At 36.9% G+C, this 12,739-nt stretch overlaps 1 protein-coding gene across 2 annotated transcripts; it reads left to right on the top strand.

Annotated features, from left to right (window-relative positions):
• The first annotated feature begins 865 nt into the window (after positions 1 to 865).
• LOC104226275 (uncharacterized) lies at positions 866 to 11,804 on the top strand. 2 transcript variants are annotated; one of them, XM_009778226.2, is made up of 19 exons: positions 866 to 1,160; positions 1,662 to 1,771; positions 4,601 to 4,759; positions 5,097 to 5,162; positions 5,279 to 5,368; positions 5,497 to 5,799; positions 5,902 to 5,999; positions 6,453 to 6,488; positions 6,730 to 6,850; positions 7,031 to 7,267; positions 7,914 to 8,009; positions 8,124 to 8,189; positions 8,366 to 8,404; positions 8,474 to 8,608; positions 8,752 to 9,113; positions 9,352 to 9,445; positions 9,625 to 9,801; positions 10,055 to 10,171; positions 11,125 to 11,804. In XM_009778226.2, the coding sequence occupies exons 2-18, from the start codon at positions 1,673 to 1,675 to the stop codon at positions 10,151 to 10,153; spliced, it is 2,277 nt and encodes a 758-aa protein (XP_009776528.1). In that variant the 5' UTR covers positions 866 to 1,160; positions 1,662 to 1,672; the 3' UTR covers positions 10,154 to 10,171; positions 11,125 to 11,804. The 2 variants fall into 2 exon arrangements, with proteins under 2 accessions (XP_009776528.1, XP_009776527.1); XM_009778225.2 differs by having other exon boundaries at positions 866 to 1,164.
• Positions 11,805 to 12,739: the final 935 nt, after the last annotated feature.

The following is a 12,739-nucleotide window of genomic DNA, read 5'->3' as shown; positions in this document are numbered from 1 at the left end:
TAGTGTACGCTACCGCAATGCCTCTAACCTCCAAACACCTCCACAAAACTTTCCTCGACACTTTATCATACGCTTTTTCAAGGTCGATAAACACCATATGCTAGTCCTTTTTCCTTTTCCTATACTACTCCACTAATATCCTCACCAGATGAATAGGTTCCGTAGTTGAGCGCCTCGGCATGAATTCGAACTGGTTCTCAGAAATAGACACGCTCCTTCTCATCCCGACTTCCACCACCCTCTGTCAAATCTTCATAGTGTGGCTCAACAGCTTTATAACTCTATAATTCTTGCAATTCTGGATATTACCCTTGTTCTTGTACAACTGAACCATCGTACTCCACCTCCATTCTTTCGACATCCTTTTCATCTTAAAAATGATATCAAACAACCTAGTGAGTCACTCCAAACCTGCTCGACCCACGCTCTTCTAATTCCACTGGGATTTCGTCTGGCCCCGTCGCTCTGCCCCTGCTCATCTTGCGCATAGCCCTTCCACCTCCTCCACCTTAATATGCCTACAATACCCAAAATCTTGCCGACCCTCAGAGTGCTCCAACTCACCCAGTACAATACTTGTGTCCCCTTCATTATTCAACCGTCTACTATAATTCCCTTTTTGAAATAATTTAAATATACTTAAAAAAGGAAAAAACTTCTTTTATATAATTCCCTTTTTGAAATGAAATACTAGCCTTTTAAGGTACACTATTTGTGGTGTCCCATATACGAGCGTGAAATGTAAAGTTGAAAGAATATGTTATACTCCAATGGTCTAAAAATAATAATTGGTCAACTGACCCCCCAAAATAATAAGAAAAAAAAGAAGAAAAGAAAACACAAAACATCAAGAAGAGTTCTGTAATTAGAAAAGAAGAAAAGAAAAAAAGAAAGAAAAAGGAAGCTCCAAAGGAAGATCAGTTCATCTCAAACCCCAAGCATTGAAAGCATTAAACAAACACACCTCTCTCTCTCTCTCTCGAACTCACACAGACTATACCCACACCGATATTTCCCTATAATCTTCGTCCACTCTCAACAGCGAAGAGAAAAAAAAGTGCCCTAAATAGAAATCGGAGCAACCAATTGTATCAAAAAACGTAAAAAAGGGGTTTATTTTTCACACCCAAAGCTTCAGTCTTTGTGCAGATTTTAATGAAGTAGGTTGGTTTTTTATCTCTAATACTTCACTTCTTTATTTTTTTACCAAATCCGAATAGTGACCACACCGTTGTTCTTTTTTTTTTTTTTGGGTATCTGAATTTAGATAAATATCTGATTTTTACGTGTTTGACTTGTCTATAAATGGGAAAGGTTCTTGTTGTTTGATCCGATTTTGTTCTATTTATAATTGAGTAAACAATTGCTTTCGTTATTGATCGTGATATTTCTTGAATTGGGTTCGCGGTGAATTTTTTTGGGTGTTTATGTCAATTGATAAAAGATTATCCTTTTTGGAGTTGAAAGAAATTGGAGAAATTTTGAGGTTGAGATTATAATCTGCTTAGAATAGAGTTGTTGTAAGTTGTAGGTTGGTTCTTGACGAATATTTTAGATATTTGTATGGTCTAAACTAAAGATTTCCTTTTTGGGGTTTAGAGTGATTGGAGATTTTGTCCCCCATAAACAGAATATTAATGTGTGCACATTTTTTTGGTTAGGGATTTCTGCAATGCACCGTGTAGCAAGTGCAGGCAACACATCCAATTCGGTTCGGCCTAGAAAGGAGAAGAGGTTGACATATGTTTTGAATGATGCAGATGACACTAAGGTTAGTGATTGTTTGAAAGCTGTCCTTTTTTCTGTGTAAACTACGGTGACTAACTTTTCCACTAATGTTGATTGTTTCCCTTAGTGTCCTCCGCCCCTTGTTCTCTCACTTTCGTCCTTCTCTTATGCGCATTGTGTTTTATTTATCTATTCTGGATAGCCGGGAGCTGAACTAAGCAGAGTGGAAATTGTGATTGCTTCGTTTTTGGTTCAAGCAGCACCATGTGATTGGACAGAAAAGAGAAATTATCTAGTATTGGAATGAAATTGATGTGCATAGAATGAAATGAATAAGGAGAATTCATATGCGTACCTAGACAAATTTGAGATGGAAGGTAGTTAACTTTTTTATTTTCCAAGCGTCAGTTCTAATAAAACATTCTCAAAGTGTTCCACACTCCCAAAAAGGCCGTTATTCCCTTACTTTTACTGATAATGGGGATGTACAAGTTCGTTCGCGTGCATTTTGATTAATCCACCTATTCTTGCTACTTCCCACTAGCACAATGACTTGGTAACTTTCACTAAGGCTTAGATTGATGTGAAGAATTCACCTGGCATTGCCTCGCCTGTGATTTGAAGCTTGTTCCCAAGGTTGTTACTCCATCTATTCAACTACTAAGGCGCCCTTACTCCCTGATACCATTGAACGTTCTTTGTTACCTCTCTTTTGGGTGCCTAAGATTTGTATGACTTGTCCATGTGCGGGGTCCAAAGATCATAGAGAAAGTCAGCCGCTTTTCAGGTGGTAGTTTATTTGAAGCAGCCATAAGCTGTAATTTGCTAAAAAAACGGATGTCCTTGATTTGAAAGTTCAACTGAGCAGAGATCAACCAGCCACATAAAGTGTTCACGCCATATATGCTTTTGCTGCTAGGAGTTGCTCATTTTTTTATATTTCATCTCCTTAATTTTAACATACAGCCAAAGGTACCGATAAACATATGCTAAAATGGGAAAGGATAAAACAATATGAGGTGTAGCATATGGGATTGGGCTGCATTTTAGTTGGTGTAGAGATCAGATGAGATGGTGCCTCTTTTACTATACTGATATACTCGGCTGGAGTGAATGGTGGATGGTTGTCTAGAAGCGTGGGTGAGAAAGGGCTGTAGAAGAGTATATCTCGGTTATTAAAATTACGATATAAATTCCTTCTCAGAAAAAGAAGTTAAGATATAAATTGAATGGCGAAGAAGTATGCTAGCTAGGGATGGAATCTCTCTCTCTCTCTCTCTCTCTCTCTCTCAAGGGCTGAAGGGTGTGGTTGTTTGTACATTGCTTCTACTATTAAAGACAAAAAAAGCTGAGAAGGCTTATCAGTCCAGCTCTGCCTATGTTGATAACCAAATTTTAAGTGGATGCTCAGTGTACCAGTTATACTTTGACTTGTTAAATATCTTGTACGAATGCCTTGGCATGGATTCGTAAATTATACAATGTCACTTATTTATTCGCGTTACACATCCCAAAAAAATAAAATAAAAATGGAGAGCTGTTACCGATAAAATACCATTCTGTATCAAAGTTACCATGTGTTTTGGCGATGTTAAAAATATAAAGTAGTGATTTAAAATATCAATATTAGCTACCAAAATTGTTATCCTTTTCTTTTTCTTTTCTGATGAGTTCATAGCATCAAGCGCAAATGGAGAAAAACTACAAATATGTATGTGTAGTCAAAAACTAATATCTATAAGCATGAATACCAAATATATGGAGAAAGAAATTGAAGAAATTTACGATAAAATGAATATCAATTGCTTAATGTTGCCTCTTCAAGATTACGCTTGTTAGCAAGGAAAAATATACCTTAGAGCCTTGATGAAAACAATGAAGCGCCCTCTAAGCGAGATGAATCGTTCAACATGTTTTGAGCCTCGCTTCAGGGCTTAAGCACGCCTTTGACAACACAACAGGGCTCTTAACTTGTTATCCATCCGATGCAAGCTACTTTAGCCTGTGCTTTAATTTATAAATCATCTTCCAAGGCCACTGTCCTCTTCTACCCCCTTTTAGCCATAAGTACGTTGTAGCATGAATTCTCTGTATAACATCGCATCTTTTCTAGCTTTCTAGTGCAGGACATACGTTCTCTTACAATTTAATTGTGCTTTTGTCTATAGATCAAACACAACTCAAGAGAATATGTGATTCCAACAGTATTTTCTTGTCAATTTTATTATTTCAAGTCTTTAATATTAAATACGTACTAAGTTAGAAATAGTAATTTTCCAATCAAGCTTTCTAAAATACATTGACGCCTGCTCTGAAGAAGCCTATGTATAGTCAGTAGTGTAAAACGTTTTACGTTAGGTAGCAGATTGCAAGATCACTCCCATCTACAATTCAAAGCAATGTAGCATTAGCTGACACTTTCTTCTGTATTAAGCTGAAAAGTTTCTATGCTAACTCAGATTCATTCCTGTGACTTAAGTGATTAATATTTTCCCTTTTTACATCTATATCTTTGAAAGGTTATGCTGTCTCCGTCTTCTCTGTCTATCTTTTGTTGGTTGTTATAAAATGCATTGATGTGAAGGATCCATCTCACCTCCTGTCCTGGCAACCAAAAAAGAAATGAACTCCTTGATGTAGTTTGACTTAAATTAATTTAAGTTCTATTACAAGGTGGTTATCTTGAAGATTGTTCATCTTTCTTTCACTATTTTTTGCAGGTACACTATATTAGTATATATCCATTAAATGCATCAGTTTTGCATGTATACCTTTCATTTTTTGCAGTTCAACAAATTCTGTTCAGTTACTTTGTTTTTCATCTCTGCTAAATGATTTATACCGTTGGTTCATGACATTTTTCTGTTTACAGCATTGTGCAGGTGTAAATTGTTTGGCTGTATTGAAGTCATCAGCAGCTGACGGATGTGACTACCTATTTACTGGGAGTAGAGATGGCACGTTAAAGAGATGGGCGTTGGCTGAAGATGGTGCCACTTGCTCTGCTACATTTGAGTCACATGTCGACTGGGTACTGGCCTGTCTGGCTTGCTAGTATTATTTCCCTGGGCTCCTGCTGAAGTTTAATTTCATCTAGTTTTCGATATATATACTCGAGAAGAATATGTGTTCCTCAGATGAGGATCACCAAGTATTAGTTCCAGCTTCTGCAGTGCTCCATTTTGGCGTGGAATTCAGCAGATTAGACGAGTGAATCTCGCAACCTGGTGCACATACCAGGATGTGTTGTTGACTTGTCCTTGAGATGCTTAATTTAATACTTGGTGATGCAACTATATCCTGTTATATCTTGTTTATTATGAATATCACAGACGTTGAGTTGTTCTTGGGGCTCATTAATTGTGCAGGTAAATGATGCAGTTCTTACAGGTAGTAACAGATTAGTGTCATGCTCCTCAGACACCACAGTCAAGGTTTTATTTCTCTTTTGAACTTTTTATTATATATATTTGTGTACAACTTTTACAGTTTCTATATAAAACTAATTTCGAAATTTCTTTTGCTCTGCAAAATTTATGTGGATCATTAGGTGTGGGATGGCTTATCAGAGGGCTCTTGTATTAAGACACTCCGTCAGCACTCTGATTACGTCACCAGCCTAGCTTCAGCAGAAAAAAATGTACAATTTTTCTACGAAACCTTTTAGTATTGATTAATTGTTTGATGAATCAAAGTTATGGCCGAATATTTTGGGTTTAATGTGAGTATTTTCCTGTAATTTCTGATTTGTTGTTACCATAATAACAGAGTAATGTTATTGCATCTGCTGGTCTTGGTGGTGAGGTTTTCATATGGGATCTTGAAGCTGCACTTGCTCCGACATCTAAATCAGGTGATGCAACAGAAGAAGACTGTTCAAATGGTGTCAATAGTTCAGGAAGTTCATTGCCCATGACAAGCATCCGTCCTATTAGTTCGAGCAATAACATTTCCTTGCACACCCAGTCTCAAGCATATATTCCTGTGGCTGCAAAAGGCCATAAGGAGTCAGTATATGCATTGGCAATGAATGAGAGCGGATCCCTTCTTGTTTCTGGTGGAACTGAGAAGGTATATTTCTGGTTGTTAGGTTAGTTTTTAATCTTTTGGAATGTGCAGTTAGCTTACTACCAAAGCAGCTGTGTGTATGACTGTGTTCTGATTTTCTTCTAGGTTGTGCGTGTTTGGGACCCAAGAACTGGTTCCAAGACCATGAAGCTAAAAGGTCATACAGATAATATTAGGGCACTACTGATCGATTCTACTGGCAGGTATGTTGGATAAGCGATGCTGTGAAGGCATGTGAAGGCATTTTGACTGCTTTTAGCTCAAGTTGCAATATTCTTTGTTCATCTAAATACCATTGCTTCTAGCTGCAAAAAAAGAAGCGGGAAAAGCTAATTTAATTGTCTAGGCATAATAATATGTTAAGACTCACAAAATCTTAATCGTAAAACAATATACTACTATATAAGTTATTATCAAATACATAAAATAAATGTATAAATAAACTTGTGATCTCTTAGGCGGCATTGTTCTGTCTCCCAACATGAACTTATATTATTGGTCCATGTTCCACGTAGCTTTAGAGAAGTACATTTTGTATCCATATCTAGAAGTTTTGCTCTTGGGTTAAGTTCTTACACTGGTCGAGGCATCCGTAGTGCCTTCAGAGTGCGACCCATTGAATTCTTTTGAATAATGATTTTACTCCATTTTTGTAGGTTCTGCATATCTGGGTCATCTGATTCCATGATTAGGTAAGTATTGATTGTTCCATTACCTAGTTTTCATAGACAACAGCTTCCTTTGCGTGGTAGGTGGTTTGGGATTGAATCCTTAAATTCTGGCAAGTTTATGTTAGTGTAGCAAACAGCTTGGCTATGCTATCTGCATTGTTTTGTGAAAGGAGGTCATACATATTTTCCAAATCATATTTTGTGTTCACACTACTCTGATTTTCATCTGATTAGAAACTTCACTTTGCCTTCAACTCTTCAGACTGTGGGATCTAGGTCAGCAGAGATGTGTGCATTCTTATGCTGTGCATATGGATTCTGTATGGTCACTTGCTAGCACTCCGACATTTAGTCATGTTTATAGCGGTGGAAGAGACCTCTCTGTAAGTGAACTTGATACTTATCCAATATGGCTCTAGCAAGAAAAATGGTTCTCTCTCTCTCTCTCTCTCTCTCTCTCTCTTATGTATATATGTATCTCTCTCTCTCTATCTCTAGCTCTCTCTACCCGAATTGCTTTCAGAGCCATTGTTCTCTTTGCTAAATTTTATTTGCACTTGCAGTTGTACTTGACAGATTTGGCAACAAGGGAGAGTGTATTGCTCTGCACGAAGGAACACCCTATTTCGCAGTTAGCATTGCATGATGACGGCATTTGGGTGGCCACAACTGATTCATCTGTACATAGGTGGCCTGCAGAAGTGCGTAATCCCCAGAAAGTTTTTCAAAGAGGGGGCTCATTCTTGGCTGGAAACTTGTCCTTTTCCAGGGCGAGGGCTTCTCTAGAAGGATCTACGCCTGTGAGTTTCAGCCCCTTTATATCCTTTTCTAATGTTATGGTTAAACATACTTGTAATTGCATCTGCCGGGTTCCAAAATAACTGCTAGTTCTAGATTCCTGTTGAGAAAGGATGCATTTTAAAGATGAACATGCTTATGAGAATCGCAAACTGGCTTATGTTTAACGACTGAGCACATGAAGAATATATTTGGATTTTGAGTTTTTGTTGGGTTTTCTTATTTCACATGGAGTTTACAAGGTGTACAGAAGAAATATTTCGCCTTTTTATGTTCTGTTTGCTCTGTGTTCTCCTGGGCTTAACCAAGAAAGTTTCATCAAATTCAAATGCCTATTGTCTATTGGCATGCTAACATAAGTTGCTATATGCAAGACTCTATTCGGGAACTTATTAAAGAGGAGAGTATTAGGATTTATTATTTTTTGTGAGCTCTCTATGGATCATTTGTATTTCTAAGTCAAAATCTTTTTTTCTTTTTCTTTTTCTTTTTCTTATGCGACGTAGCAATTGTAGTTGATCCTTGTTTGCTTTAAATTCCATAGTGTTTGAGGGAATAAACAAGCAATTTATTCCCAAATATTCTTTTCTTTCTTTATTTCTTCACATATTTAAATCTTGAAAAACTGACAGTTGGCCAATAATGTAGGTGCCTGTCTATAAAGAACCATCTCTTAGCATTCCTGGAACTCCAGGAATAGTGCAACACGAGATTTTGAACAACAGAAGACATGTCCTGACTAAGGTAAATTTGTCTTGCCTTTTTCCCTTGTGGCTTCTGACTTATTTTTTTTAATGGGTTAAACTATCTTTGAAAGAATATAATTATGTAACCTGATTCTGGATTGTGCTTTTAAAGGATGCTGCTGGTACAGTGAAGTTGTGGGAGATCACTAGAGGTGCTGTGATTCACAACTATGGAGAGGTTAGAATGTAATGTTTCAAGTGATGTGCTAAGTGATAATGGCATGTGTTGAGAATGCTTTTACTTAATTTCCTTTGAGTTATGATAATTGTCACCTTCTGCCTCTAAGTTTTTTTTTGTTGTGTCTTAAGTCTTAACTTCCTTTCACCGTGTTTTCTTTTCTTTTTCAAATGTAGGTTTCATTTGAGAAGAAGAAAGAAGAACTTTTTGAGATGGTAAATATCTTTGTAGAATTCTCCAACTTTCATATGCAAATTTCCTTCTGATATTGTTTGCCTCTTCAGGTGAGCATCCCTGCATGGTTCACCGTGGACACTAGGCTTGGAAGCCTGGCTGTACATCTGGATACTCCACAATGCTTTTCTGCTGAGATGTACTCTGTTGACCTCAACATTCCGGGGAAGCCTGAAGATGACAAGGTGTTTACTGATAACGCTTCATCTGAACTTTTAGATATTTCAGATCTTATTTAGCTGCCATTTTCCTTTTGAAATAGTAAGTATTACTATATATTTATGCAAGAGATGAACTAACTTTTGTGTTTGGATTTTTTAATACTTAGGTTAATTTAGCTCGAGAAACTCTTAAAGGGCTGTTGGCTCATTGGTTAACCAAACGAAAGCAGAGATTTGGATCTCAAGCTTCAGCCAATGGGGAAGCCCCACCTGGAAAGGATGTATCTACAAGGAATTCGACTGCATCAAGAGTTGAAGTAGACGGTAATGCTGACAATGATTCTGCAGTATATCCCCCCTTCGAATTTTCTGCAGCATCCCCTCCATCAATTATTACAGAGGGCTCTCAAAGTGGTCCATGGAGGAAAAAGATTACTGATTTAGATGGAATGGAGGATGAGAAGGACATGCCATGGTGGGTAATGGATTGCGTGATGAACAATCGCTTGCCTCCCAGGGAAAATACCAAGTAATATTTCAATATAACTGTTTTCTAAGTTGTTCACAGTCCTTGGCTTGCATATTGATATTATATAGTAGCATTTTTTTTACAACTAAAAGGAAGTCTTTCTGGAGGGCAGTTACATCTCCACTAACCCTCTGAGCTACAGCAATACAAGAAAAACACGTTATGATCTTTCCTTCTTGACGTGCAAAATTACTTTTTCCACTGACCAGTTTTTCCCCTTTTCTCAATGGGGTTGCAGATGTAGCTTCTACTTGCATCCATGTGAGGGTTCTACTGTCCAGATCCTTACCCAAGGAAAGCTGAGTGCACCTCGCATATTAAGAATTCACAAAGTAAGCTTTTTCCTTGAATCTTCTGGTTTGTTCAGTGTTGGCTGCTCACGTCACTTGTTATGTTCTGCATGCTACACTTGCAAATTTTTCTTTTCGTGGTTCTCTTACAAATCTATTGCAAAATAATCTACATTATGTAGAGGATGAATATGATAAAGTTGCACTGATTTGTTTTTCAGGTCATCAACTATGTCGTTGAAAAGATGGTTCTTGACAAACCCATGGATAATATAAATTCAGATGGAACTGGAGGACAGGTTACACACCCAGCTCTTGGAGGAGATGGCTTATTTCGGACTGGGTTGAAGCCTTGGCAAAAGCTTAAGCCATCTATAGAAATCTTGTGCAATAACCAGGCAAGTTCAGGTTTCTGTCTTCTAGTGTGTGGTATGCTTAACTGGTTAAGAATTAATTTCAAGCACTGTTTTGTTTTTCCATTTCATCTTTTTGTACTTTATGGAAGTTCTGAAAGTCATATTTTAGCATTAGGACTGCCAAACAATCTTTGTATATGTTGGAGGATGTGGTAGATAATTGGTCAATTGGTAATATGTAGGCTCTGCTTCACTCTGGTTTCTGGTTAAGAACTCCCTTTTGTTCTTTTACCAGGTTTTATCTCCTGATATGAGCTTAGCAACTGTCCGTGCCTATATATGGAAGAAACCTGAAGATCTTGTCCTCAACTACCGTGTGTTGACGAGCAGGTGATAGGATTATCTTTATCAGGTATATTCATCATTTTTTCTTTACCTATTTTGTTTCCTCCCCCCCCCCCCTCTCTTCCCCCACTTTTTTTTGGGCAGTTCAATTTCTTCCATCTTTTTTCTTTCGGATGGAGCTATTTTGGTGGGTTGGTTGTGATTTAGAGTTGATTAGTTGTTAAGGGATAGATGAGAAGGAGTTAGTTTGGGGTTTTGATGCAGACCAAATACCCATGCTATGTGGTGACAAATAACAATCTTTAGCGCTATTACATTAGCATGATGTAAGAGTTGTAATTGCTTTCCTGGTTGCATATCCAAACAATCTGACAGTTTCACCTCCAGCTCTGAGTTCGTGATAAAACAAACCAAAAATCTTAGTCAGGAGCACTGTTCTATATATCTCAAAGATGCAATCATATGTCCTACTTACATTTTACTTGATCTCCTGTTTGCTAGCTCACGCTTGTCTGCTTTTGCTTTGATAGCTTGCTGCATTGACTAAACTATTGAGAACTTATCTTTTCCTTGCAAATGGACATTGCTATATTCTTCCTGCTTCCCTTCAAATTGAAAATAATCAAAAACCCTGCCTTGGACTTTCAAAGGATCTGCTAACCAATTCTCTCTCTCCCTCAATCTTATGATTATTGGCTAGTTGATTACTGTTATTAGGTAATCCTTGCCTTGTATTAGAGCATGTTCCTTCTTTCCCTGCGTCCCTTTACCAAAACGTAAAACCTAGTAAACTGGAGAACTCTTTGATTTTCATTGTCCCTTGTTTTCACTATTGGTGCTGGTTGTAAAATTAAGAAAAGTTGGATTCTTCCACGGTCGTTACAACATAATATAATGTAGTTTTGAGGTATAGGTGCCATGATATTCTTTTATTTTTAGATGATATGAATAAGTGTTTTCTAAAGGCAAATAGAGAAACCACAACTATCACATGTTTTCTGTTTTTTTATTCATATACAGAGGAAGGCATGCTTGAGCAATTCATATACAAAGGTTTAGCATCAACTGGCTGCCGGCTGCTGTCATGATTTATTGCTTCCTTGTAGATCTGGGATTCAAGTGGTTGGAATAATTAGGAAAATTCACACGAGGACCACTTTGCTGTTTGCACGTCGTTAAGGTGGTAATTATTATTGAATTTTGGTGTTTGGTGCTTTTAGAAAAAATAGAAAGCTTGCATTTGCTGAAGGAAGGAATTTTGGTTTTGAGGGTACATGAGACTGAATTTCTCAAGAGAAAGAGCTCATGACAATGTCGGGAGCCTGTAGATTTATATATATGAGGCTATTGCAAATGCAAGGGTTTGGATGTTTGGATTGTCTTCCAACAACCACACCGTAGGGAAGGCGAATAATATCTCCAGAAGTAAAATTTACCTCTTCTGACCAAACTAATTTATGTATTTACTTTCTTTCCTGTTTCATTTACGTTGTAAATCTTCTTTGTTATTGGTATTCTCAGTTTTAGTGGGGAAGATTTGGTGATAGGCATTTACATAGCAGAGCAAATTGGTTTTACATTGACCTAGCCAGTTCTAACTGATGTTGCTATGGTGTTGCTCTGAATTTCGGACATGGTGAAGTTTTGTGCTTCTGTATTTAGAACTATATCTATTAATCATTCAAATTTTGAATGAAATATTCTGGAAATAATGATGGAAAATAGAAGTGCAGTCCTAAAAAAATAATGGTGTTTGCTGGGATCTGAATGCATTCAGATCAAACTTGGATTATAAGGTTCTTTGCACTCTGTATATCCTCTGAGAGGCATGGGCATGATGTAAAGAAATACGGTAGAAGTTTTCATTGCCACAATGCTAAAAGTTACAGGATCTCCAAATTTAACACTCTGTACTAAAGGTTCAATGTAGTATCTTATTAACTTCATTTTTTTCCGTTAATGATTCTACTTAAGAACTTGACTAATATTGTTTAAGAGCACAAGATTAACGATTAAGTTATGCAACTTAATGCACCATCTTTTAATGATTTTACTAGTATCTTAATTTTCAGAGATTTTCAAGACGTTATTTGGACTATAATAATTTGATGAAACACAAACTGATGAAATATTTGAAAACGTTCCATACTATCTCAATTGCCACAGTAGTTAGACTATTATTACTTCGTAATGTGGACAATTTAATGAAGAGCTTCCGTGAGCAAAACCATGGGATCGTTTGGTATGTGAGATAAGGTGGTGTAGAAATTGGGATTAAATTTATCTCATACTTAATTGTAGGGATTAGTTAATCCCGGGATAATTTTATACCACAATCTTGGATTATTTAATACCATCTCATAGCAGGATAAGATTCCAAAATTACCATGTTATCCTGTTAAGACCTTTCACTTTTCACTGTTTTTGAACTGATGAAATGTGTTTGGATTTTCATTCTAGTAGTCCTATTAATTCGAATTGAACTCCATTAACAATAACAGTACAACGAATGAACAGAGAATATGATATGGATTATAAACTTTATGTGATCAATTTTGGAACCGGCCTAGAACATTTTCTAAAAAACAAGCAGTGAACAATAATAAAGTAGTGATCCAATCTTTTGATTCTAGAA

This window comes from Nicotiana sylvestris, chromosome 1 (assembly GCF_000393655.2).
Source record: "Nicotiana sylvestris chromosome 1, ASM39365v2, whole genome shotgun sequence".
Taxonomy (NCBI): Eukaryota; Viridiplantae; Streptophyta; class Magnoliopsida; order Solanales; family Solanaceae; genus Nicotiana; species Nicotiana sylvestris.
This window is presented reverse-complemented; position numbering and strand designations above follow the sequence as displayed.

What these genes read in the sequence shown, in the direction of transcription:
- LOC104226275 (XM_009778226.2), top strand. Translation starts at nt 1,673, where the DNA reads ATGCACCGTGTAGCAAGTGCAGGCAACACATCCAATTCGGTTCGGCCT. An exon ending in TTTCTGGTGGAACTGAGAAG is followed by an intron (nt 5,800 to 5,901) that starts GTATATTTCTGG and finishes ATTTTCTTCTAG; the next exon opens with GTTGTGCGTGTTTGGGACCC. An exon ending in CTGATCGATTCTACTGGCAG is followed by an intron (nt 6,000 to 6,452) that starts GTATGTTGGATA and finishes CCATTTTTGTAG; the next exon opens with GTTCTGCATATCTGGGTCAT.